At 42.2% G+C, this 27,282-nt stretch overlaps 2 protein-coding genes across 3 annotated transcripts; one reads left to right on the top strand and one right to left on the bottom strand.

Annotated features, from left to right (window-relative positions):
• Nucleotides 1-1,092: 1,092 nt before the first annotated feature.
• Nucleotides 1,093-8,833, bottom strand: SPA17 (sperm autoantigenic protein 17). 2 transcript variants are annotated; one of them, XM_089538167.1, is made up of 5 exons: nt 8,713-8,833; nt 5,804-5,982; nt 4,478-4,548; nt 3,162-3,227; nt 1,093-1,527 (listed from the first exon to the last, which is right to left on the bottom strand). In XM_089538167.1, the coding sequence occupies exons 2-5, from the start codon at nt 5,955-5,957 to the stop codon at nt 1,267-1,269; spliced, it is 552 nt and encodes a 183-aa protein (XP_089394293.1). In that variant the 5' UTR covers nt 5,958-5,982; nt 8,713-8,833; the 3' UTR covers nt 1,093-1,266. The 2 variants fall into 2 exon arrangements, with proteins under 2 accessions (XP_089394293.1, XP_089394292.1); XM_089538166.1 differs by lacking the exon at nt 8,713-8,833 and adding an exon at nt 7,119-7,241.
• Nucleotides 8,834-8,977: 144 nt separating this feature from the next.
• Nucleotides 8,978-27,195, top strand: SIAE (sialic acid acetylesterase). Its single transcript, XM_089538279.1, has 10 exons — nt 8,978-9,047; nt 12,017-12,178; nt 13,741-13,916; nt 15,580-15,718; nt 16,961-17,144; nt 19,400-19,509; nt 19,706-19,839; nt 22,242-22,396; nt 22,939-23,134; nt 23,497-27,195. Exons 1-10 carry the CDS (start codon nt 8,993-8,995, stop codon nt 23,731-23,733), a joined length of 1,548 nt encoding a protein of 515 aa, XP_089394405.1. The 5' UTR covers nt 8,978-8,992; the 3' UTR covers nt 23,734-27,195.
• The last annotated feature ends 87 nt before the right edge of the window (nt 27,196-27,282 follow it).

The following is a 27,282-nucleotide window of genomic DNA, read 5'->3' on the forward strand; positions in this document are numbered from 1 at the left end:
TAGAAAGTGAGGGAGCTACCTCAGGTAGCAGATGCAAGGAGACATCGAGCTGTATCAGTTTGTTAGATTATTAAGAGTTGTGTGTACCGTGCAATCCACTGTCACCTGTGGTGGGGAATGCTGTCTTACCATCAACATGCAAGGAGAATTCATTGGATGCTTTGATTGAGATTTCCTGCATGGCAAGGGGTTGGACTGGATGGCCCTTGTGGTCTCTTCCAACTCTATGAGTCTATGATTCTACTCAGTCTGGTTGACCTTTGTGCATGGAACAGGAAGAAGAACTGCCATCTTGTCCTGGACAGCAGCAAAATGTCTCAGGGCAGCCCTGGATTTTTGGAATAGAATGACAATGTTGGAAGAGACCACAAGGTCCATCCACTCCAACCCCCTGCCATGCAGGAATATGCAACCAAAGCACTCCTGACAGATGGCTGTCCAGCGTATGTTTAAAAACTTCCAAAGGAGACTCCATTACTCTCTGAAACAGTGTCAAACAGCTCTTGCCATCGGGAAATTCTCCCTACTGTTGAGGTGAAATCTCTTTTCCTCCCTTGTTCTGGCCCTATTCTCTGGAGCAGCAGAAACAAGCTTGCTCCATCCTCAATATGAGGATTTAAATATTTAAACATGAATATCATATCACGCCTTGATCTTCTCTTCTCTAAACATACCCAGCTCCCTAAGCCTCTCTTCATAGGTTGTGGTTTCCAGACCTTTCACCATTTTGGTCGCCCTCCTCTGGACACACTACCTATTAAAAATATATATAAAGGGTTTACATTGTGTAAGCCAATTGCCCCCAACAAGCTGGGTACTCACTTTACTGACCTGCGAAAGGATTCAAGGCTGAGCTGACTTTGAAGCCCTCAAGGATTGAACTTACAATGTTGTGGCTGCAGGACTGGCATTTAACCACTGTGCCACCAGGGCTCCTTTGACATCCAGAGCACCAAAAGCGCTTCCTAACTGATGGACTGTGCAAACAAGTCCTAACAAACCTACAAGATCACATGCCCTTTCCCTCTTTAATGTATTTAAAAGGATAGAATGGTATGAATCACAGTATAGTTTTAGTCACTCAGAACTGTGCATTAATCAGATTCAGTTTATTGATCTGCCAGTGTACACCGAGAATGACATGATGCATTTTTTAAGTCTGTGGTTTATCTCATAAATCTGGCGCATGTATCTGAAGCAGACCAATGGGACTTTTGCCTTCAGTCGGTTCTAAAACTTGACTGTTGACAGGATTGCTGTGTCTGATTACTGTGGCTCTTTTTGGTCAGGTTTGCCGGTTTCTTCCTCCTTCCTGGTTTCTGTTCCAGCTTCTGTTCCTGCTTCTTTCTCAGGTTCCTTTCCTTCCTCCTTTTCCTCTTCATTTCCTTCTTTTGGCTCTTCCTTTGAGCTTTCCATTTCTTTTCGTGTTTTGTACCCTCTGAAACTGGCCTGGATTTTTATAGCAGCTTGTTCTTCTGTTAAATTAATACCACTTCCTTTAGTTTCCGCTTTCTTGACTGACTCCTCCTTTATAAATAAAAAACAAAGTTATAAATCTAAATTTTTGTATTTCTCCAACTGATGGTACTGAAGTTGTGTGTGTTTGCAAAATAAATATTCAATAAATGTAATGCACATTTTCATTGCTCAAAAGCATTTTGGAAGTAGGCTTATTATAGCCAGGGTGGGTGGAAAAACAAGTTGCTTCTTGTTTTGCCACTTTTAAAAATACATTTTTTCTACAAGAAATCAGTTGGGGCTATTTTTAATACTAGATCTTGTGGATGTCACTTGGACAGCTTTCCATCATCTTTCAAAAGGAGGTTTTGCCAGCTAAGAACTTCAAAATTTAGCACTTAAATAATACCAACTGTTCATCCTGGGGATACAAGAACAAAAATCTTTTACTAGGGAAAAGAAGAATGCTAATAGCAAATGCATTTTCCTAGTCTTTGCCTATTACAGGCAAAGATGTCTGTACTACTCTTCAAAAATTAAACTAAGGGTAATCAGCTTTCAGTCCCAGTGACTTAAATGTGTGAATTAAACTGCCGTCTATGGTTGCAACCTTAAACATGCTTAGCTGGAAGTTAGCCCCACTGAACATAATGGGAATTATCTCTGAATAAAACATACAAGATTGTGCTGCTTAGTATTTTTCATTCAAAGCAACAGAACCTATGGGCTTTGGTTGAACTGCATCTATTTTTTTCTTTCCAACAGATATTGATCTTTGTTGGGAAACCTATGTGAGAAAGTATGAAGCTGTTATCAGCTGTTGGCTGCCTGTTATTAAATCTAAGGTGGTTATCACATATGCCTTATCCCGTCTTTTCTCCCAATGGGACAGACACGCTTTTAACTGTCAAAGACAGGTCTTATTGCATTCTCTTAGGGCCAGGAGTATGCAGCCCATATGCAACCCAGGCTTATCCCGCGGCTTTTCAAGGATGCCCGGCCCCGGAAGAATGCAATAAGACCCGTCTTTGGCAGTTAAATTCACATCTTATCCCATCTGGAAAAAGACAGGATAAGGCATATGTGATAATCTCCTAAATTACAGAATGAATAAAATGTATGTTGGCTGGAAGAGCCAGTTGAAATGGCTATGTATCTGGGAAAACTATTAAAAACCGAGATGGGTGAACTTTCCTCACTTATCAAATTCCTCTTTTACACATCTCTTAGATTCAAGGGGATCAGCAATCGGGCGTTCAAACTAAAATTCAAACTAGGTAAGAATGGACTCCATCATTCACCAGAAAATGAATTAAAAAAATTATGAATAAGGACAAGTTACACTCTATGTAGGGATTAATGTCTCTTTCACACTATACAATGACAGTATAGCACTTTGAGGCCACTTTAACTGCCGCACTCCCATCCAGTAGAATTGTAAGCTTTGTTGCTTCATGAGGTACTCAGAATGCTTCACCAAACTACAAATCCCATGATTTTCAAGGAGATAGCCACGGCAGTATCAAAGCTTTATTACTGCACAGTAGGAAAGAGACCCAGATCTGGCCTTATTGGTTTTGTGCAAATTCAGTGTAGTTTTTCAGGCATTCTAAGAGCAGCAAAAGTTAACACCACACAGAAATGGAAAGTTTCTTTTCAGTTTCAGGAAAGCTATGTAATGAACATTTAGAAAGATTACTTACTGCCTCTGCAGCAGGTGCTTCCCCCTTCTCCTCCGATTTATCCCCACCACCTGGCGGTGCAAGTTCCTGCAAAAGCAGACATAATGTGTAATGCACCAGCCTTTAAGAAGAACACCAAAGCAGGGGAATACAAGTGATACTTTATTTAAAATCTTGATCCAATTAAGACAATAGCTGAGAAAGTCCAGAGAAGCTCTTAAGCTAAGGATAGGTAATATGTAGCCCTCCAAGGGCTGTTGGACTGCACCATCTATCAGCCCTAGCCTAAATAGCAATGGAGAGGAATGATCGCACTTTGATATTAGATACCACTGAAAAACAAACACATAATTAGCTTATTCTGTCCTCCATCATATTGTTATATCAATCTTCTATGACAGCTTCACACATTCAATTCCTCATTAAATGTTTGCAATTATTTTTCAACCTATAATTCATACATCCTGCAAAAAGAAGGATCTAGAACCCAAACTATAAGCATTTACTTTGATAGGCTATGGTTTGTGATGCTAACAATAGTTTGAACTGATAAAGTATGTTTATAACTGTATTCCACCTCAGGAAGCAGTTACATCATACAAAGAGAGGTGCCGAGTAGACATAAAATGAAAACAGCTCTCAGTCACAGCTTGCTTGTGCATTTAGAAGCACAACTGTTTGGTGAAGTGTCTGAACATAGTTGACATGTAAAATCATCCTTGGAATGACTCACTGGGCGCATCAGCCTAAATCTGTGCTCAAGCTAGGCTATATTCCAAGCAGAATTTCACCTGAATGATATCGCAAGATATCATATGACAAAGGAGGATACTGTTAGCAGAATCCATACCAAAGGTGTAATTAGATATGACAGGGACGATCTTGAGTGCCACACTCCTATCTCTGCCAGCCCTCCCAACACAGCACTGTTGCCAATAAAAGGGTTTTCCATTTGCACACCCTTCTCTTTCCAATTAATATCCCACCGTACCCCCATATACTAGTGACCATGTAAGATGAGCAGCCTTACTAGGATATATTATTATTATTATTATTATTATTATTATTATGTTTTATTTATATAGCGCTGTAGATTTACACAGCGCTGTACATACAAACAATAAAATAGATAAAGTAAACCTGCCCATGGCGAACAATCTAAGAATTACAGAGTGGAGAAGGGTTAATTTTCCATCCTATGACACTCCCAATGCCACTCAATTCTTCTTCCCATTGCTAGAAGAAATCTTTTTTCCTAATATCCTATGTCATCACTAGTTTGGTCCCATGTGCACACAGTGAAGGGGATAAGATGCCCCCAGCATGACAATACTTACGTTAAAAGCACAATTATTGTAGTATCTATCGTCTAGCTTTGCTCCCCATTCACTTGGATCATACCCAGTTTCTGAAAAAGATTTTTTAAAAATGAAATACGCATTCAGTTTTCTCATAAGAATGAAAACGGAGACTCGCGTGCATTCAAGCCTATGGGGCGAAAACGGAGACTCGCGTGCATTCAAGCCTATGGGGCGAAAACGGAGACTCGCGTGCATTCAAGCCTATGGGGCGAAAACGGAGACTCGCGTGCATTCAAGCCTATGGGGCGAAAACGGAGACTCGCGTGCATTCAAGCCTATGGGGCGAAAACGGAGACTCGCGTGCATTCAAGCCTATGGGGCGAAAACGGAGACTCGCGTGCATTCAAGCCTATGGGGCGAAAACGGAGACTCGCGTGCCTTCAAGCCTATGGGGCGAAAACGGAGACTCGCGTACATTCAAGCCTATGGGGCGAAAACGGAGACTCGCATGCATTCAAGCCTATGGGGCTTGAATACATGTGAGTCTCCATTTTCGGGGGGGGGGGGATCTGGAACGGATCCCCACAAAAACGTAGGGTCAATACTTTGTATTTTATTTCTTTTGGGGGAGGGGAATGATAAAGATGCAACATGATTTTAAAAATGTTTAACTCAACAAAAGGAAAGAAACAACAACTGAGGTGATGTCCTACACATTCAAAGCACATATAGGATCGTATCTTTATCCTTTCCTTAATAGGTTGCAGTGGTGCACGATTAGTTTTCTCCAATTCCACACAGAGCTATGCCCTTAACATTACTTGCTGGCCTCTTTTTAAAGTGGAGGGAGGGCCCAGAGGGGATCAATCTGCCCTATTCTGTTTCCCTAAAGCTGGAAATATTATTCTTGCCCTGCTAATTAAAAGAAAATCCTCACACTGTTCTGAAAGTGTATAATATATCCTCTGGCTGCCCAATTTGGGTTTCAGGGTTAGAAGAATTATTTTGGGGCAGAATGCATAGAATTCTTATGTAAGAGCTGCTACAGCGCCATGTGCAATTAAAATAACTCCCTTTAATGTCAATTGGCTTAGCAACAACTTCACACATACAACCAAAACAAACCTAAAGGTCTATTAAAGCAGAGAGTGGTAGCGGCAATATTACTCCTATCAAAAAGGAGCAGGGTTTTGCCTATAGTAGGTACAGTTGGAGGGGGAAAGAAAATAGATGCTCAGATGTTATACAGAGGGATACTCTCTTGCATTCTGTCTGGGGCTTTTCTAGGTCAGAGAGAAGAATGGCATGTGTACCATGTGCACATTATTAAATGCTTGTGAAGCTAACTCAGTTCATGCTTACTTTCTCTTTCGATGAGGAGAGTTTCGAAATACTTGGCGGCAAAGGTTGGTATATCTTCAGGTTGGCTCCTTAAGACTTCCCTGGCCAGCCCTTCGAGCAGATTTGCAAATCCTGGAGGAATGCGCTGAGTGGTGTTGGAGAATGGAATCGCCATCGTCCTCAATAGGCTTCTCTCTCACCTGCAGTTTCGTTTACAGGAGCAATGGATATGTCATAATCTGAACATTGCATTATTCTATTCCAACACACACAAATGGCAGTGAGGATGCCAAGAGGTAAACATAACCATCCATCTTGCAGTCTATAACCCCAGTTTTGCCAATCCCTTCTGAAATATACACTACAGCACCCATATTGGTTGGCAATCTTTCATCCAAGTACTAACCAGGGCTGGCACTGCTTAGCCTCAATGATCGGATGGGAACTAGTGCCTTTCAGATTACTTAGGCCCTCCTATAGAGTGGAATTGGAGGTGGCACCTGTACCTTTTTAACGTCGTTTGAAGAAGTGGGAATTGCAGCACTGTTTGTTACCTAGGCCTTATCACACAAAGGCCCTTATCACACATATATTATCCCAGGGCCAGTGTGGAGGCAACGCAGGGACAATTGTGGGGTTTCAGGTTTGTTTATCACACGATAAGGGCCTAAGTTGCATGCCACTAGAAGAGGGCATTTCGACAGGCGTTGCTTGGCCAGCGGCTAAGCAACAAGTTGGCGTAGTGGTTCGATCTTTTGGATGTGATGCCGGTTCAAATCCCACCTTCTTTCAGGCTCAGGAGGGAAGCAAAGGCAACCCTCCTCTGAACAAACCTTGCCAGGAAAACCCAAGGCGTCACCAACGCTGCCACTATGGCAGGCACAGGAGCGCCCCACAGTTTGGACGGTGGCGGCTTTCAATAATATGCCACCCCAAAAAGGTTAAGCTTTACCTGGCTTTGGAAGCTATGCCTTTCCCCTTTACTCTAGGGATGGAAGTGCTGCACTCTGCTTATGCTCAGTGGCACTCTTGCTTTTAGTACCATTTGAATGCAATGGCTTGGGTTCAGGTTTAGGTTTTATGATCCTTCCCATTCCTATTTGACAGCATCCACACTGGAGGGATAACCTGGTTTGGAAGCGCGTTAACTCTTTGTCTAGCTGCTTGCTATGGAATTCTGGGAGTTGGAGTTTGTTGTGGGGCCCAGAGCGGAGCTTCGCTCCGCTCTGGACCCCACAACAAACTCCAACTCCCAGAATTCCATAGCAGAGAGCCAGACAACAAGTTAAAGCGGTTCCAAACCGGGTTATCTCAAGCGGCTCCTGTCCCTCTTCACCTTTTCCGCTCTCGAGAGGGAGGACTAAGAAGCGGAGGCAACAACAGAAGGGACCGATCGCGCAGCCCTCCTGGCCTCGAACAGGAGCGGAGACGAGGCGAGGCTGGACTTTGTGGTGGGGTTGCTTAGCAACGCGGCTAGGGGCGGGGCATAAAGCCAAGGCTTCCAATGGGGCCTGGATGCCTTCGAGGCTAGGCCCCGCCCACCAAGGAGCGAGGCGACACCCGATTGGTGGAAGTGTCTGCCTTTCAAGCGTTACAGCCACTCACCGGGAGGGGTAGTGGGTTGAGTGACGTCATAAATGGGTGATGGCGTCACAGGCCGGCCTCTCTTCTCTACATCCGGGGCTCAACGCCTTCAGTGCTAGGCCGCGCAGCCACAGACAGAGGGCGACTGCGAGGCAGACTGTGGCAAATGGCTGCATGTTCCATCAGCCTTCAAGCAGCCGTGGCTGATGGGGGTTTCAATCCAACATCTAAGGCAGTGATGTCCAAACTCAGGCCCTGCAAGTGTTTTGGACTTCAGCTCCCAGAATCCCAGGCCATTGGCCAAGGCGGCTGAGGCTTCTGGGAGATGAAGTCCAAAACCCTTAATGGGATCCTGTCAAGCATCCATCAGAGCAGTCAAGGATTCAGGAGCAGACTAAGACTTGGAAGGGCAGCCTATGAAGGACAGGTTCCTGAAGTGTAAAGACACAGCATTAAACACTAAAGATTGTCCATAGAATCCCAGAGTTGGAAGAGACCCCAAAGAGGGCCATCCAGTCCAATGCTCAAACCACTGCGCCATGCTGCCTCCACACTTTTGCATAACAGTCAGTCCTCTGGTTTCTAGCTGGATTGAATAATAAACGATAGGTCCTATGATTTCAGTCTTGCCCACTCCCAGTTAACTGAGCCTTTCAGAGCAATGTTAAGCCAAGCACTTACATAGTAGAACCATCACAGGGTTGGAAGAGACCACAAGGGCCTCGGTCCTATTGGCTTGAGGGGCGATTTCAGGCCTGGAATAATATGTGTCCAGTTCTGGGCACCACAATTTAAAAAGGATGTTGGGAAACTGGAGCCATGTGTCCAAAGGAGGGAGGCTAAAATGGTGGAAGGGCCTGGAAACCATGAAGCCCTATGAGGAACAGCTTAGGAAGCTGGGGATGTTCAGCCTGGAGAAAAGAAGGTTAAGAGGGGATATGACAGCCCTGTTTAAAGACTTGGAGGGATGTCATATTCAGGAGGGAGCAAACTCCAGAGACTAGAACACAAAACAATGGGAGCAAGCTCCAGGAAAAGGGATTCCAGCTCAACATTAGGAGGAACCTCCTGACAGTGAGAGGGCTGTTCGACAGTGGAACACACTCCTTCCTCGGAGTGTAGTAGAGTCTCCTTCCTTGGAGGTCTTTAAACAGAGGATGGATGTCAGGAATGCTTTGACTGAGAGTTCCTGCATGGCAGAATGGGGTTGGACAGGGATGCTTTAGAATCATACAATCACAGGGTTGGAAGAGACCCCAAAAAGGGCCCTCCAGTCCAACCTCATCCTGCCATGCAGGAATCAAAGCATCCCCAATGACCGATGGCCACCCAGCCTTTAAGAGTACCTGCATGGCAGAATGGGCAAATGGAGGCCCTTTCGGTCTCTTCCAACTCTGTGACTCTAGGATCCATTCTAGGCCTCATTCGTTGCCTTCCTCTGGCCTTTCTTGGCTTCCAGGGGAAGGGAAGGCCCTGCGGGGACCTCTCCTCCTCCTCCAGGGCCTTCCTCCTCCCTGGCCTGGGGCCTGGCCCAGCCCAGTGTGAGGTCACACAGGGCCCTCCCTCCTCCCCCGCCTCAGGAGGAACGTCCAGCGGCTGCAGCAGCTTCTCTTTCCCCGGAGGACAATGGCAGCTGCCCCGGGCCTCCTCCTGGGCCTCCTCCTCTTCCTTTGGCAGGCAGGTGAGGCAACACAAGGCTATAGAATGCAATTCAATGCTATACAATGGTACACAATGCTATACAACGCAATACAATGCTACACAAGGCAATAGAATGCAATGCAATGCTATACATGCAGTGGGTTCTGTGCACTAGGTAGGCCTTGTTGTTGTTGTTGTTGTTGTTGTGTGCTGTCAACATGAAAAACATGGGCTTTTGATTTGTTCAGAAGAGGCTTGTCCTTGCCTTCCCCTGAGAGGCTGAGAGAGTGTGACTTTCCCAAGGCGACCCATGGCTGAACTGGGAACCCACCCACCGCCCAGATGAAATAATGATAATTAATAATAATAATAATAATAATAATAATAGTAATAATGATAGTAATTTTTATTTATATTTCCCGCTTCTCCCAAGGATCGGAGCGGGATTGCATCATTAAAAATACAATACTAATACAGATACACACTATAAAATACTAATACTGAATTACAGCATTCCTATTAGTTCCTTAACATATCTAATTCAAATCCCTTCAATACCAAGTCCAAAGAGACACTTCCTTCCCAGGAATGCAGCCTCAGGCTGCATCCACACTTGAGAAATAACCAGGTTTGGCACTGCTTTTAACTCTATCTGTCTCAAGGCTATGGAATTCTGGGAGCTGGAGTTTGTTGTGGGGCCCAGAGCAGAGCTCTGCTCTGCTCTGGGCCCACAACAAACTCCAGCTCCCAGAATTCCATAGCCTTGAGCCAAGAGACTTAAACCGGTGCCAAACCGGGTTATTTTTCTAGTGTGATGCAGCCCCAGACACACAGATCATTTCAACCCTCTCCTCCATGGGCTGCCAGGGCTGCATTGGGGCATCCTCCTGGGGCTCCTCTCTGGGAAAGAATTCGCACTCACCTCTGAACTCCATGGATGCAAACTCCAGGAAAAGAGATGCCAGCTCAACATTAACAGGAACTTACTGACAGTGAGGGCTGTTTGACAGTGGAACATACTTCCTCAGAGAGTGGTGGAGTCTCCCTCCTTGGAGCTCTTTAAGCAGAGGCTGGATGGCCATCTGTCAGGGATGCTGTGATTGAGAGTTCCTGCATGGCAGAATGGGGTTGGGCTGGATGGCCCTTTTTGGGGTCTCTTCCAACTCTACAATTCTGTGATTCCAAACTCCAGGATTCTATAAGAGGGGACCATGGAAGTTGGAGTGAAACAAGCATTTATTGCAAATATAAGTATAATAAATAGAAACTATCATAAAGTCAAACTAAAAGTAACTAACTAACAACTACCCTTGGAGAACCAAGGGAAAATGCCTCCTCAGTTCTGGGTGGGGAGGATAATTCCACCTACATCGCTGAAAACGAACATTTCACAGGTAAGAATCAGTGTTCCTTTTTCCAGCAATGGAGGTGGAAACATCCTATAACACCTCACAGGTAAGAACCCATGTTCCTTTTTCAGCTTGTTTTAAAATCTCCTAGTTTCCACCCCCCCAAAACTTCCCCGCTTTGTCCTCAGTTGTTATTTCAGTTGTTGCAAACTGAGTCCAAAGTTCAGTAGTAGTTTGCATTCAGTTGACTCAGCAGAGGGGAAAGGGAAAGGAAGGAGAACTGGTTTCCCAGTAGGAACCCTGTAAAAGCAAACTGGCCCAACCTCTCCTAGTTTGTGTGCTGTCCCCCATTTGTAACGTTTGCCATCTTGATACACTCTGATGTTGCTGGGACATTTGTGTCCCAGGTTTTTTCTGCAACATGTTAGAGGGTATAAATAAATTATTATTATTATTATTATTATTATTATTATCATCATCATCATCATCATCATAGCCACTGGGCAGGCTCAGTGTGGATGGTGGGATTGTAGTGCAACATGTCTGGCACATATTAACTTGGGAAAGGCTGAAAACAGCTGTAACCAGAGGAGGGAGAACACCACCTGTTCGTGGGTACATACTGTATATACTCATGTATAAGCCTTAAGATTTTAGTTAAAAATTGACCCAAATAACCTGGGTCGACGTATGTACTGTATTTTTAAACCCTTACCCAAAAAGGACCTATCCCCTTCTTTTAGTAGAGTGGCAAAAGGCAAGAACTTTAACCCATCCCAGGAGCACCTTAAAGAAGCACTGACCCCCTCTACTTTCTCCACTGCGACCCCACTTTGGCCTTTTTTAACACCTCAAAGGAGCTCCAAGAGGAACTGGGGTTTGAAGGATTTGAATTTGTGTCTGTCTGTCAGCTTTTCTGGGTTAAAGTCATGCAAAATTATCACATTAAAGTGAAAGGCTATAATCACTGCTAATGCAGTCACCATTTGCTTTGCTTTGCCTTTTCATTCTTTTTGCCATGTGTTTGTTTTCATAACCACACCTGTCCCTGGATGCTTCCCACACACATCGCATAGCCATGGTTTTCCATAGTTCCCCCCTTCATCCATTCAGCCTTTATGGTGAGCACAATTATGCTTGCCATAATTTTGTAATGTCTTTGGCATCATTTTCTTTTGCTTTGTCCTTTACAGCTTTTATTACATGCTCCTAAGTTTTACCCTTGACTTATCCACAGGTATTCCATAATTTTGGCTCCCAAACCTGCCCTTGACTTATACATTAGGTTAACTTATAGTTGAATATATATGGTATACATATTCAAAAACACTGTTTCAAAAATTTAATGGGAACAGGTATGTGCCTTGTCTTTTTTAGATTGTAAGCCTGAGGGCAGGGAAATGTCTAATTAACAAATTGTAAGCCGCTTTGATAGCCTTGGGGTTTAAAAAGAAATAAGGGGAGTAAAAGCAATGTGTCTGGAGATGAATTTTCTTTAAGTTATATACTTCCTTGGCGCTCTGTTACAAATTGGCTGCTCTTCTCAGAGTCAGAAAAGCCTAAAAGTTGCATTGCAGCTGGTTCACACCAGGGATGTTCTAGAAGAGATCACAATAACTATTAATGGGGAATGTTGTGACCTTTTGTGTATCTACTCCAGGTGCTCAGCTTCGCTTTGCCAACTATTATGGTGACCACATGGTGCTGCAGAAGGAACCAAGCCGTGCTGTTGTATGGGGCTATGGAACTCCTGGTGCCAACATATCAGTTACTGTTTTCCAGACGCACAATGTTATGATCAAAGAAGCTGCAAAAGTGCATGGTAATAAATCAAATAAAAGATGTAAACCTGTCTCCCCTGCCCCCAACACAGTTCTCTTTTCTCCCCCTTTCTGCCTCAATGGTAGATCTCTTTAGGTGCCAATACATCATTAGTTCAGTGGTTCCCATTATTTTGGCCCCAGAATCCATGAACATTGGCCATGCTGACTTGGTCTTCTGAAGTCTAAAACCACCAGAAGACCAAAGGTTATGAACCATTGTTCAGTATCCATCATTATTTCCCCGCCAACCAACCAGCAGAATGCAAAGAACTTTGAAAAAAAGGTACATGGCTTCTGAGCACATTAAGCTTTGGGTGAGATCCAGATAACATGGTGGTACTTGCTAGAGATTTTAGCATTCTGAGGAAGAAAGATCTTTAGCCTATTACAAGTAGAGTTACTTTTCATTTGGTCCATCTAATCCATTGTTATTGACACTGGCTGGCAGGAGCTCTCTTGGATTCCAGGCAGCTCTGCTTGGAGATATCAGGGGTTGAGCCATATCCTGGTCACTGTAGAGACCTGGGCCTCCAGGTTCAGAGCCAAGTCCAGGAGTACCCCCAAATTGCAAACCTGCATCTTCAGGGAGAGTTCAATCCTGTCTAACACAGGCTGGATCCCTATTCCCTGCCTGATATGCCTTTCAACTGACCAGGAGCACCTCTGTCATGCTTGGATTAAGTTTCAATTTATTTGCCCTCATCTAGTCCATTACTGATGCTAGGCATTGGTTTAGGACTAGGACAGCCTCCTCGGATTGAAGCAGAAAGGAGGAATTGAGTTGGGTGTCATCTGCTTATTGATGACACCTCACCCCAAAACTCTGGATGAACTTTCCCTGCAGTTTCATGTATATGTTAAATAGCATAGGAGACAACACAGAACCCTGAAGGACCTCACAGGTCAATGGCCAGGGGGTCGAGCAGGAGTCCCCCAGCGCCACCTCCTGAGTTCACCCCTCCAGGAAGGAACGGAGCCATTGTAAAACAGTACCTTCAAGCCCATCCCAGAGAGGCAGCCTAGAAGAATACCATGGTCGATGGTATTGAAAGTTGCTAAGAGGTCTAGCAGAACTAGCAGGGACACACTGCCCCTGTCCAGTTCTTTGTGTAGGTCATCCACCAAGGCGACCAAGGCTGGCTGTTCCATAGTCGGGCCTGAAACCTGTATTATCTGCAGTTTGTTCCTAGGCTGGGGTTTAAATGTTTGTATTGTCTTTAAAGCCCATAAACGACCAAGTTATTTGGGAAGTCACCTCACAGACCAACATCTGCCTAGGTAGCAGTGTTCCATGCCTTGTTTGTATGTGAGATCAGATGGATCCATGCAAGAGACTAGGCTTTCTTTGTCATGGAGCCATGATTATGGAACTGCACCCTGGTAAGGTTGTGAATCTCCATGGCATTTCCTGACAACATAAACTGCATACAATCTGTTTTCATTTTGTATTATTTATAATGACCTTTAGCAAGGTGTAGGTGTGTGTTATCAATTCTATGTAGCTTCCAAACTGATAACAAATCCTGGGATCTTTATGGTCTTTGTTTTCAAAATTTCTCAGCTGCCACTAAAGTCTGGAAAGTTCTCCTGAGTCCTATGCCCCAGGGTGGCCCTTACAGTCTAGAAGTGAGGCAGTCCTACAAGCAAGAAGTGTCAAATGTGACATTGAACGATGTCTACTTTGGTGACGTCTGGCTCTGCAGTGGACAAAGTAATATGGAGATGACAGTTTCGCAGGTGAGTGACATGTCTACAAAGTGCAATGAAGGTGCTGTGCTTTAGTTCAGAATACTGTGACCAGGTTTTCAAAATAGTAATAAAGGACAGGTGGAATTCATGGCATGCAGGCCTGATACTCAGAGGTAGCTATTGACAAGTTTGGGTTATACCTGAATGCCAAATGAAAGTATTGATTTCAATTAACCTAGCCATGTATTTATAGAATTAACATATTATCCAGGTTAATAAATTACATGATTCACAAATTTCTACCTTTATGAAAGGCCTAAATTCCAAAATTCAAGATTTTTTGGCATCTCTTTCAATCCATATAAAAGGAAAAGCTTTCCCTCAAATAAGGGACACCTGCCAGCCCTAGCTGGGAAGAAAAAGGTAGGCATAGGCTTCATTCCAGTATAACGTGAAGCTATTTTCTTTAGCTCAGGGGAGCAAAATCTAAGACTTTCACTCGAATCTGACTTTTCCTGGAGTCCCAGCCTGGCTACCTGGATTTTGATGCTGCCTTCATTGTTCGAACAAATTCTTTTTCAGTGGTTACCCAGGTTTTTTTAATCAAAGAGAGGGTCCCATTCTAGAAGGCTGAAATGCCTCTCCTAAGGTTTGGTTTGTAGTTGTTGTGTGCTTTCAAGACATTTTTGACTTAAGGTGACCCTAAGGTGAACCTATCATGGGGTTTTCTTGGCAAGAGGGCATTTACCATTGCATTCTTCTGAGGCTGAGAGTGTGATGGCCCAAAATTACTTAGGGAGTCTATATGGAAGAGTGAGGATGTGAACCTTAGTCCTAGTCAAACACTCAAACCATACTGGCTTAGTTATGGGGAATAAAAGCTTTATGGTAAAATATACTGATAACCTACCCTTCTGCTTTTGGCCAAACTCACATATGAATGGACTCCCAAGAATGTTTCTGACATTGGATTATACCTTTTAACTGAAAAAGGGACCTCTCTCTTTGAGCTATAATACTAATTTAGGATTTGGCATCATGCTCACAAACTATGAGCCCAAGCCTCAGCCTCACTTGTTTTCCTTTCCTTCTCCTGTATGGCTGGGAGGAAGAGTTAATCATGATTTAGTGTAACTTTCCCCAATCTCTAGTTTCTTGTTACAGGTTGAGCCACCCTTATCCAGAACTCTGAAATCTGAAATACTCCAAAATCCCATTTTTTTCATGGGAGGCTAAGATAATGATACCTTTGCTTTCCGATGTTTCAATGTACAATGTAAAGTTTGTCTCATGAACAAAATTATTTAAAAATATTGTTCATAAAATTACTTTCAGGCTATGTGTACAAGGCATATATGAAAAATGAATGAATTTTGTGCTTAGATTTGGATCCCTTCTGCAAAATATCTAATTATATACATATGTGCAAATACAGATATTCTGAAATCCCAAATATTTCTGGTCCCAATCATTTTGGGTAAGGAAGACTCAATCTGTGTAGACAAAGCAGGAATTGTCAGGTAAAATACATCATAACAGCATGTGTTCAACTTTGAGCTTTTTTATTTTGTTTTTAAGAAACTAGCATTTGTTTCAAACCATGACTGTTGGTTTCCACATTTATGGACTAAACTCTAATTGAAAAGCACCCTTTAATTGTTTTCAGCTTGGTTTAATTGCGATTTGAGTAGAATCTTGTCCTGTTTCCTAGATATTCAATGCCAGTCAGGAGCTGGCAGAGGCCATCCAATATCCTCTTGTGCGTGTGTTTGCAGCTGCTCTTGTTGAATCTGATGAAGAACTGGAGGAACTGGAGGCCATCAATTTGCAGTGGTCTGTTCCAACAGCTGGTAAGAGAGTTTGTCATGCAAAATATTCACCAAACTATCTGCAATTTTTTTCCTCAGTCCTGCTTCTGCATAGATGGAACATAATTGGAATAATGATAATTGCAAGCTTTGTTTCCATAACTAATATCCAAGGTACTGCAAGAATATCTGATGTTTATACAAGCAGTTTTCAGTGGGTTAGGGCTGTGAGCTTATGGCTGCAGACTGTTCTTGATGCTTGAAGTGAGGTATTCTTGTTTTGAGAAAAATTCATCAAAGATAGGACAGAAGAACAAATTCTTAAGTTTACTTATAGAAGTCCCTAATGCTAGCTTCCATGCATGCAGGTCTGTTCAGACTTCCATTATGGAGATGGCATATAATGTATATCTCTTGTTAATTTCAGGAAAAAAATCAGGAAATGATCTTAAAGAAGGAGGAAGACAGTAAATCTACATGTAAATTTTAGAAAGATGACAGAAAGAGAACAAAGTAGAAGCTAGCTATTTGAGAGGCAGCATGGTGCAGTAGTTTGAGCATTGGACTATGACAGTAGAGGCTAGGGTTTGAATCCTGTTTGGTCATTAAGATCTACTGGGTGACCTAGGGCATGTCACACACTCTCAGCCTTAGAGGAAGGCAAAGGCAACCCCCCTCTGAAGAAATCTTACTAAGAAAACTCCATGATAGGTTTACATTTGTGTCACTCTAAGTCAAAAACATCTTGAAGGCACACAAGAACAACAGTTAAAAGCGATTTGCCTATTGGGGATTGGGAGAGAATAGGAGGAAAGGACTTAGATTCAGGCTTTTTAAGTGTTGGTGTTTTAGGGGTAAATGCAGGCGGAAATATCAATACATGTTAGAAATTAAGTCCAATTGCTATCTCAGCTTGACATAAATGTTTAGTCGTAACTGACTGTAGGGATAATCTAATTTAGTAGTCCACTATTATAGCCCTAGTGAAAAAAAACTGTATTGGAGCATGGTTCTTCATGGTATAAAATCCTTATAACTATAATCCGTTCTATGCAGCCATGGCATACATTTTCCAAGAATGAGAAACATCAGTTGTTGTGACAGAGGTTTATGCTATGAACATACTGCAGTACCCTAGGCCATATACCTGGTTCTTCACAACTGTAGAAGAGCTAATAGCTGAAAATTAATCAGAAGTAGGAATTCAGTTTCATTACACATAGATTACTTTATGTCTCAATTTATAAATGTCCTACTTTTATAAAACAAACCTACATTGAACAGAAAACCTTGGACATGGAGACTTCAGCTATTTCTCTGCTGTCTGCTGGCTTTTTGGGCGGCACTTGTTCGACACACTCCAGTATCCCATAGGACTGATAGACTCCACCTGGGGAGGGACACCAATTGAGGCCTGGTCTTCCAAGAGAGCATTGCAAGAATGTGGAATCTCAACAGACCTCAAAAGGTAAGGAGGACTAATAGAATAGGCACTCATCATTTTCCTGCATTTGACATATGTTTTCTCAACAATCTGGATCCTTTCCTTGCATATACAGTTCTGCATACATTATCTGTTCCTTTGTATCCCTTTGTGGTATAAAGGATGTGGCTGCAACACAAGTTGCTCCATACATTTATAACAGTGGTGGGGAATGCTTTCACTGTTTCGAATTACGTGTCCCATCATCCTTAATGCTAGCCATGCAAAGTGCTTTTGTACACTGAGGTCCAAAATATCTGGAGTTCATGTTCCATGAAAGGAGTAACGGACCGGAAGTACCCCCTTCTAGACACTGAACTGGATCAGATGAAATTGCAGAAATTTGGATGTAACCTTTAGTGCTAGAGCAGGCGGGGCCTTTAACTGATGAAGAGGTAGATGGATCAATTTCCAACTGGGATTAGATTATCCTCCGGAATTTGGATGTTGTATCCTCCAGCTGGACAGTTACCATTATTTGATTGGCAACTGAAAGTTCCTGAAACCCCTGCAAAGTCTGCTCCTCTACAAATTTAAACTCAGTGGCCTGCAAAGCATCCATTGTTGGTGTCTCATCTTGCAGGGTATTAGTAATATACAGATACACAGAGGTAAATTCTCCCAATTCCCTAGCCCAGGATTTCCCCTGTATTTGCTCAACAGATGTTTGCCCAGTTCCAGATCTCCCATCCAGCTCAAAATCAAGTAAAAGTGGGGAATCCTCAGCAACAGGTTTTACCTTAGAAACAAAATAAGCACTAGATGGCAAATGTGCTGTACCGGCCTGGGCAGGGTTCATAGGGAGCAAAGATGTGTCAATATTCAGTGCATCTTCCTTTGCACCATCCTCCTCCATTGGCATAGGTGTCTGGATTGAACAGTCCCAAAAGTTGACTTTTGGTAGCAAGAGCTGGTTTAGAGGACCCAGCAGTATCAGCATTTAATTGATTAGATGTCTCTACTTGAACGGAGGCCACCGTTAAATGTTGGCTTTTGTTAATCCTTTCAGTTTCCTGCTTCATACTATTCCATTCCTCTTTAAGTTGAGTAAGTTCGGCTACATTGTTGGGCCTACTCCAGATTGAAGATCCATGATGATCCAGGCCTACTCCATCAGGTTTTCCTTTCTTATAAGCCACCAAAGTATTAATCACATTGTTCTTTAAGACCCTAAAGCAATGGATATCATAATTTTTTTGCCAAAAAGTTCTTTTTAGCAAACATCAAGTCAGGGCCTAAGGAAGAATCAAAGGACATAATAAGTCTTTGATAATGGCTCAAATTTGGGAGAAACTGAAAGGACTTTAACACCATCCTTCTCTGCTCATACCTCAACAGTTTACTTAAAGAAACCTTGATATTATAAAAGTTTGACCACTTGCCATTATTAATAGGGTTATTCCCAACAGCTGTCACCACTTGAGATGCTTGTAATGTCAGAGCCGAAGAATAGTCAATAGGATTAGGATAAACAAATAATGGAGCGGCCTGAGAAGCTGTCTTATTATTGGGATGAATAAGAACCTCCTCATTATGAAATTGTTCTGTTAATGCCTCTGTTGTTGATAGAGGTACAGTTAGTCAGCAACGATTCAAAAGTCTTTGAGATTAGAAATGCTTCCCTTGCCAGAAGATCCTTCCAAGGACATTTTTCTGGCAATCTCTCAGAGCAACCACCATTACTGGAAGGAAAAACCGGGACTCCTACATTTACTATGCAATCATTTTCATTAACTGATGTAAGTGCTTCAGCCTGCAAAGACTCCAAAATTGTATATCTGTTGTTCAGTTCTAAATCTGTCTGTAGCACTGGAGACTCTTGCATATTTGCAAAAAGGGAGTCTATCTTGGTTTGTTCAGAAGGTTTGTTGACTGAGTCAGTAATAGCCTTGTAACGCTGACGTTTCCGTAGCTTCATATCACAAACAGAATTTAGAGGATAAAATGCTCAAAGTAAAAGGGAGGTTAACAGCTTTTAATCAATAACAAAATTAGCAACCCAGCTGTTTAAGTTTAAAACAAGCTGATAGAACCTTAGAGAAATTAAAAAATTGGAGCTCTAAAAGCAGCATCTTATCTGGCTGCCGCCATCTTGGATCCTCTAATAAATTTAACTAATTACCATACCCCCTTTTGTTAGTAAATTTCCAACTTAACCCATAACTTCATTGATTTTCATGCGCTGGTTCCTCTCACTGCTTGCACTGGCATACATAAATGGCTCATGTCTTATGTTGCAGAAATATTTCCTTGGATCGTATTGCTGGTCCTAAAGATTCGTCTGTACTCTGGAATTCAATGATTCATCCTTTTATCAACATGACCCTCCACGGGGTTATTTGGTATCAAGGTATGTATGTCCAGAGCTTGGCAACGTTACTTGTTTGGAATACAACTCCCATAATCCTTAGCCAGCAAACTCACTGGGGATTCTGGGTGCTGCAGTCCAAAAGGTAACTTTTTCAAGCTGTGAGCAAACCTGGGCAGGCAGGCAATCACCATCACTCACATTTTTTACTGATTTTTTGGTCCCTTCTGTCTACCAGGTGAAGAGAACACAGTCATGAACACAGATCTGTACAACTGCACGTTCCCTTCGCTCATTGAAGACTGGAGGAAAGACTTTCACAAAGGCTCCAAAGGGCAAACCCAGCGGTATTTCCCCTTTGGCTTTGTCCAGGTATGTGTCTATGGTACAAAACTATGAATGCAAGATTGGTTAGTTGGTCCTGTTAAAGATGGGACAATCGCAAATAAACAACCAGGCAGATGGATCTTGCAACTAGAGGAAAAGTGGCACTTTTAACCCCTGCAAGGTAGGATGGACTGAAAAAAACAACAATTTGTCAGTGTGCCAGAGGTATCACACCTACTATCATCTGAGTAATAATTCTTAACCTCGACACATGGGCAAGAGCATGGGAAATGCTACACTGTAGTGTAGCATTTAAAAATGCCAGCAAAGTTATGCTCCCCTTGTTTTATGGAATCCTTACACTGAGTGCATGTGGATGAGTGATCAATGTGTATCTCTTACACCCACTGCTTAACAGCAGTGTACAGAAATAATGGTTAGAAGCACTAAAATGAAGGTGTACATGTGGATCAGGTTGCCACCACATTACCACATGGGCCAAAAATAAAGGTAACTCTGAAGATTAGTATACAACTGCGCACAACAGATCTTAGGGAGCTGGGTATGTTTAGTCTGCAGAAGGGAATGTTAAGAGGTGATGATATAGCACTTTTTAAATATTTGAAGTAGTGTCATATTGAGGCTGGAGCAAGCTTCTTTTTTGCTCCACCAGAAACTAGGACCTGGAACAATGGATGCAAGTGACAGGATAATAGATTCCACCTCAACTTTAGGAAGAACTTCCTAACAGTAAGAGCTGTTTGACAGTGGAATACACTCCCTCGGAGAGTGGTGGAGTCCCCTTCTTTGCAGGTTTTTAAACAGGGGCTGGGTGGCCATTTGTTGGGGGATGCTTTGGTTGTAAGTTCCTGCATGGCAGAGAGTTGAATTGGATGGCCGTTATGGTATCTTCCAACTCTTATGATTCTAAGAATTCCACTTTAGCTACCATAGCAATAGCAAGAGCAAGTACATTTCTATACCAATTATCAGTGAACTAACACTCCCAAAGCAGTTTACAATGTACAAGCTAATTGCTCCCAACAAGCCGGGTATTCATTAGAGACCTATGGAAGGATTGAACTCAAAACCTTGTAGCTGTGAGTGGCTCCAGTACCAGCATTTAACCACTGTGCCACAAGGGGTCACTGTCAGCTTGATACAACCATTACATGTTGTTTACAAAAGCCACACTGCATATGTAGTGCAATGTACATTGCATGTATGCCACTAAAAGATTGCCAGCCATGGGAATCCATATTTATGGCTCTTGTATATGGATATGAAGAAGGAGAAATCCCTTGGTCAGCTTTTTCTTAGTCCTTAAACATTAGAATTAAATCAAAAACCTTGCATTGTATGAGTTGTGGGGTATTTGCTGTCGCCATTGGGAATTCCAATATATTGCAGTGTATAAAAATGCCACATGTCAAAAGAGTGTCTATGTGTGCAGAATCAAGGGTGTTCTATAATACTTACATATCCAGAGCCAGAAAAGAAAAGGTTGAATATAAATGAAATAAAAATCAAAACAAAATATATAGTTCTTTCATTGTGGGGTCTTTCTCAATGAATTTTAGTGTTCCCCAGTGGAAGGAATTTCAACTTCCGATTAGGGTCAACCTGCTGACTACCAGAGCCTGCCACTTCTGTTTCATTGCATTGTTGTTTGATGGGAAATGGCACTGGGTGGTGGACATTGCATTAGCTGGGACAAAAAAGTATTTTGGTGGCAAATATTAATAGATCTATTGGAACATTTTGGCTGAAATCCTGTATTTCCAACCATAGTATAAGAGTTTCATGGGCAAAAGTCTGCTACTGCACCCTGCTCATGTTTTTCTATGGATGGTGGAGTATGGTGTGCAGAAACATCTGGCTAATCCTCATCAACAGATGTAGACTGATGATGTCAGATTTTTATGGTCTTGATGTATGATGTCATTGGTCTGTGCTTGGCTAAAGGACATAGTCAAGTGCTTCTCTAATTCCTGAGAACTCCTACCCACTCTGCTTATGAGAAGGCCAGGGTCCACTCTGAATCCACACTTAGCCAGGAGGCTCACTCCATAAGATAACTATCAGAAATTTGTTTATCTTTCAGTTTCATATACCTTGTAGAACTGTTGGGAGGATAAGATTGCAGGAGAGGGAGAACTGTATATGCAACCTTGAGCCCTATCAATTAAAATCAGGACAGAAATGTAATGAAGAAATGAAGTGAAAAGATGTAGGAAGTTAATCTTTACATTCTGGGCCAGGCTTTGCCATCTGCTGAGGGGGTGTGACATGAGGATGGAGAGCAGGGAGCATATCTTCCATTATCTTTATGTTCTTGATGGAGATGGTGGTAGTCTAATTTGTGTTCAAGCAAGAACTCTGCTACGTTAGACCTTGTCTACACAGCTATAGAAACACCAACTGTTACTTTTCACCTTGTGTTGCAGTTATGTACAAATCATAACGTGGTACAAAATGACAGCTTTCCACGTATCCGATGGCATCAAACAGCAGACTATGGCTATGTCCCTAATAAGAAAATGCCCAATACTTTTATGGCTGTGACCATAGACCTTGGTGATGAAAATTCTCCCTATGGCAGGTAATGAAGATCCATTTGCTTTAACCTATATGTGCTTGCTTGGGTGTCTCTTTTAATTTGTAAGCCAAGGGGCTGTGGAGTTTTCCCTTACCATTCTTGTCATTATGTTTTAAATGTGTTCTTTTTAAATAATATTTTTATTTAATAATTTTTAAAAACTTCTGCAAAATAAGATTTTAACTTAATTTGGTTTTAAATTATTGGAAGCCACTTTGGGTCACTTCTCATGAGAAAGGTAAATTCAATCCTTCAATCAATCAATAACATTGTTCGCAGGGCAATGGCTCAGAACTCATCCTGACTTAGGGTGGCCACTTAGCTGGGAATCGTTCTGTACTGTCCCAATGTTGCTTGTTACTTACAGCCAAGATTGGCATTTTTGCCTTAAAGAGGAAGAATTTTGATGCGTAAGCAACCACACTCCCAATTTGAAGATTTTTGTTTCACAGTTTTGAAAACATGAGAACTGAGGAGAGTGGGTTTGCTGTTTAACACCACTAAAGAGGTGTGATAATCTTCTGTTTTTCCTCTCTGTTTCACAGCGTCCACCCCAGAGATAAGCAGACTGTGGCTTACAGATTACACCTTGGTGCACTGGCAGTTGCTTATGGTAAGAAATTCCTGGTCTACCAAGGGCCCTACCCTCAGATGGTGCAGGTGGATGCAGACCATGAACTTATCAATGTCACCTACAATGAACCCATTGTGCTTCGCCAATTGGACAACAAAATATTTGAGGTAGGTTCTGGGGTGGGGGGTGGCATAAGGACGTAAGCTTTGTTAACCACTGAGCAATTCAGTAGTGCCAGTCTTGTCTGTTCCCTGTGAGAAATAACTGCCTGAACGGGCATAGATCTGTCTTCTTAAGGGGTTGGAATGGAGTGGTCTCCTCTGGATGTTTTCAGAAAGGAGCTGGGGATGCTCTAGCTAGACATCCTGCATTGAGTGGGGGTTGGACTTGATGTCCCATGGGTCTCTTCCAATTCTATGATTCTGTGGATTCCTACCTAGCTGGTGGGCTTTGATTTCCCTAGATGTTTGTTTCTAAGACACCAGATATAGTATGTTGAATTAAATGTGCACCTTTATCTCTTTGCCAGGCATGTTGCTCAGAACAAGAAGCATGTAAATGGAGCCCAGTGCAGATCAAGTCCTCCTTGTACCAATCAGTGTTTCTTCACAATAAGGTTTGCCCGAAAGCTGTGACTGGCCTGCGCTATGCGTGGACAGAGTGGCCTTGCAAATACATGCTGTGTCCCATTTACAACCTACAAAGCTTGCCTGCCCCTCCATTCGTTACATTTGCCAAAAATAACCCTGCCTGGACTGTATCATAAGTAGAGTGATCCTAGAGAGACTAGCAGCTTTGGTTGTACAGAGTGATGCTATACAGAGCCCCAGTTTATTTTTTTAACTGAATATAGTAAACTTCTCAGGTTGATAACTGTGGAACAAAAATCTTCAAATTGGGAGTGTGGTTGCTTGCACATCAAAAAAGATGAGGATGGATCAGTTGATTTTGGCAGACACTTCTTGCACTTTGCATCTGCCCTGAACTTTTGTAATATTAGCAGACATTTCTGTAGCAGCTACACTGGGATTCAGTCAAGCTATATACCAAACTATCACAACCTACTAACATAGGAGGCACATTTGCAACCCAGCCCTATACGTGTTTACTCAGAGATAAATCTCACAGATTTCAATGGGACCCGCTGCCAAGTAAATGTGTTTAAGATGACTGCATTCATCTTATTGGTTTGTATATTATTAATTGACTAAGCAGGGATTGGAAAAGTTCCTTTTTAGACAACAACTCCCATAGCCAGTGTGGGTCACATTGACTGGGGGATCTGAGAGTTGTAATCCAAAAAAGGAGCTATTCCAACCACTGCACTTTAGTAGAAAGTAGTGATAGGATCATCATCTCAGGATGTTGCAGTGATCCAGTGTCTGTCTACTTCATCTGCTGGAGAACAGGTCATTTTCTTAAAGCAAGGCAAACAAGCTACCAATTCTGCTGTGGTTAGACCTCACTTGGAATACTGTGTCCAGTTCTGGGCACCACAATTCAAAAAGGTTGTTGAGAACCTGGAGTGTGTCCAGAGGAGGGCAACCGAGATGTTGAAAAGTCTAGAAACCATGCCCTGTGAGGAATAGCTGAGCAGGTTTAGCTGTCAGAAGACCAAGAGGTGACATGATAGCCATATTTGACTTTATGAATGGATGCTCTGTAGAAAATGGAGCAGGCTTGTTTTCTTCTGCTTTAGAGACTAGAACCAGAAGATTTACTCTGCAACAAATGAGATTCCACCAAACATGAGGCTTAATGTGAATTGCTTGATGGTAAGAGCTGTTTGACAGTGGAACACACTGTCTCAGATGGTGTGGATTCTTACTGGAGGTCTTTGAACAGGCTGGATAGTCATCCTTTGGAAGTCCTTTATTCCTTCATGGTGGGAGCTGGAGTACATGGCCCTTCCAAATCTAGCATTCTAAGTTGTTTCTGTACAGCTTTTAAAGGAATAGCCTAATTTGAACCAGATCTTTGGGTTAAAATATGCTAAATGCAATGTAATACCTTGGTCTTGCTTCCTTTAGAGAGGAGAGTTGACCCTTGGGTTTCACCTTTCAGTTTTGATGGTGCACACTGTGTGGACCAGTGTACGCCAAAATGGTGCCCTGGGGGCAGGGTTAGGGCGTCCAGCATGCAGATGCTGTGCCCTAACTCAGCCCACAGGCCAGCACAAAGTACCGGTCTATATAGGCCCTGACTAAGAAATCACTTGAACACTGACTTTACATTACATTACACACATAACCTTGCCCACTCTTGACATCTTGACACATGCAAGTTTCCTTGATAAAAATCATAACACTTAACTTTGGCGTCCTCTTGTACAAGTCTTACACTTCTTTACATTTTAATTTTATCTGAAAACCAGATTGAATTTGTTTAATTCCAGTAAAAAAAAGAAAGTAATGTTTTCTATTTCGCGTTACTTCTTTTTTACCTTCTAAATTCCTTATTATTTTAATATCCATATTACATAAATTATATTTATATCTTCAGATGTCCCAACGATAAAATGTCTAATAGGTGTGTGAAGGTCATTTCTGACTTCTGATGAACCTTTGTTGTGTGCCTTCAAGTCATTTCCGACTTCTAGCAATCCCAAGGCAAGCCTACAATGGGAATTTCTTGGCAAGACTTGTTCTGAAGAGGTTTCCCATTGCCTTCTCTTGAGGCTGAAAGCATGTGACACGCCTAAGGTCACCCATTAGCAGTGGCATGACTAGGGTTGGTGTCACCCAGTGCGGTAATTCATGGTGTCATCCCCCATTGACCTCCTCCTATACCAAATGATCCTTTGTAATGTTGTTTTGTACTCATAAATCATAATTCTCATATGTCAGTGTCATGGTACAGTCAGCCTTTCTTATGCATGGATTTTTTATACATGGATTCAAGCATCCACAGTTTAAAAATGTTCAAAAGTATACATTTCAAATATCAAACCTTGATTTTCCAATTTTTATAAGGGACACCATTTTGCTATGTCATTGTATTTAATGGGACTTGAGCATCCACGGATTTTGTTATCCATGGGGGATCTTGGAACCAAACCCCAGCAGATAACAAGGGTCCACTGTAATATCTTTAAATTACAATATCATACTCACAGCCAAAATGTATTTACATAGACATAATTTCATGTAGTTAAAGTAAAAAAAATAGGTTAAATGTGATGTTTTTAAGGAATTCATGTGGCCTCTCTTTTTCTTCTCCCTCTGAGCCTTACTCCATTTACACTATCTCTTCAGCATGTTAATGGGAAACAGGCAAATGTCACAGTCTGGTTCTGGCAAAACAGATGTTTTGAGGAGCAGTAGTGTCAAGCAGAGATCTGAACTTGAGTTTGAATCAGAGATCTGATCTTTGAGTTTGAATCTACAGAAGGTTTGATCCCAGCTCCACTGGCTGGTTTCTTCCACTGCTTTGATCCACACTCACACCTTGTTTAATGTGAATGGAAACTAGTTTGGGAAGCCACATGGGACACACATTGTGTAGCCACATCGAAGCAAGAGGGCGTTTCACAACTGCAGCAGCTTTTTAAAATTCCTGCAATGCATATGTGTACATTTTTACACATCCGCTTAAAGAATAGCTTTTATTTTCCCATTGTTCACCTGTGCTTCTATGAGGTGAAGCCAGTAGAAAAGGTAGTGGTGAAATGCCAACCTGTGAATATGCGCATACATATACCAAATCTTCAACTCATTTATGACTCCGAGATTAATCTATCTTAGGGTATTCTTCGCAGGATTTGTTCAGAGAGGGTTTGGTCTTGTCTTCCTTTGAGTGTGAGCATGACTCACCCAATGGGTTTCCATGGCCAAGCAAGGATTTGAATCCTGGTCCCCAAAGTACTTGTCTAGTACTCAAGCAACAACACCAGACTAGCTCTCCTTGGATGCTTCCTTGTTTAAATTTCAAATGCTGGTACTGATATTTAAGTAATAAAATAATTTAGACTTGGTTTCAGTAGGAACTGGCTGTTCTTGGCCTGACATCAGAGATCCTTCTTGCCAACTTATCGCTATGCAAGATAAAAAGGGTTGGTGCAAGAAATCTGTCCCTTTTGATAATGATGCCAAAAATAGGGAATACCTACAAAAGGGAGATCTGTTGGTAGATTTCACTTTCTGTTTTTAAACAGTGAAGGTTTTTAATTTTAGTTAGCTTTTAATGTGTTATGTGCTGTTTTAAGATTTGTTTTTCATGTTATGTTCAATTGCTGTCTTCACAGACATTTAGGTGTCTGTTTGCACTTAAAATTAAAATTGCACTGTTTGCCATTTTCTTGGTTTCATATTTGTAT

Source organism: Sceloporus occidentalis, unplaced genomic scaffold (genome assembly GCF_023333645.1).
Source record: "Sceloporus occidentalis isolate IW3139 unplaced genomic scaffold, rSceOcc1.0.p SCAF_9, whole genome shotgun sequence".
NCBI lineage: Eukaryota > Metazoa > Chordata > Lepidosauria > Squamata > Phrynosomatidae > Sceloporus > Sceloporus occidentalis.

Excerpts from the sequence above, each read along its gene's own strand:
- SPA17 (XM_089538167.1), bottom strand. The coding sequence starts at position 5,957 with ATGGCGATTCCATTCTCCAACACCACTCAGCGCATTCCTCCAGGATTT. Across the intron at positions 4,549-5,803 it reads TCTCCTCATCGAAAGAGAAA|AAACTGGGTATGATCCAAGT; the intron begins GTAAGCATGAAC and ends AATCTTTTTCAG. Across the intron at positions 3,228-4,477 it reads ACAATAATTGTGCTTTTAAC|GAACTTGCACCGCCAGGTGG; the intron begins GTAAGTATTGTC and ends CTGCTTTTGCAG.
- SIAE (XM_089538279.1), top strand. The coding sequence starts at position 8,993 with ATGGCAGCTGCCCCGGGCCTCCTCCTGGGCCTCCTCCTCTTCCTTTGG. Across the intron at positions 15,719-16,960 it reads GTGGTCTGTTCCAACAGCTG|AAAACCTTGGACATGGAGAC; the intron begins GTAAGAGAGTTT and ends TACATTGAACAG. Across the intron at positions 19,840-22,241 it reads TCCCCTTTGGCTTTGTCCAG|TTATGTACAAATCATAACGT; the intron begins GTATGTGTCTAT and ends CTTGTGTTGCAG.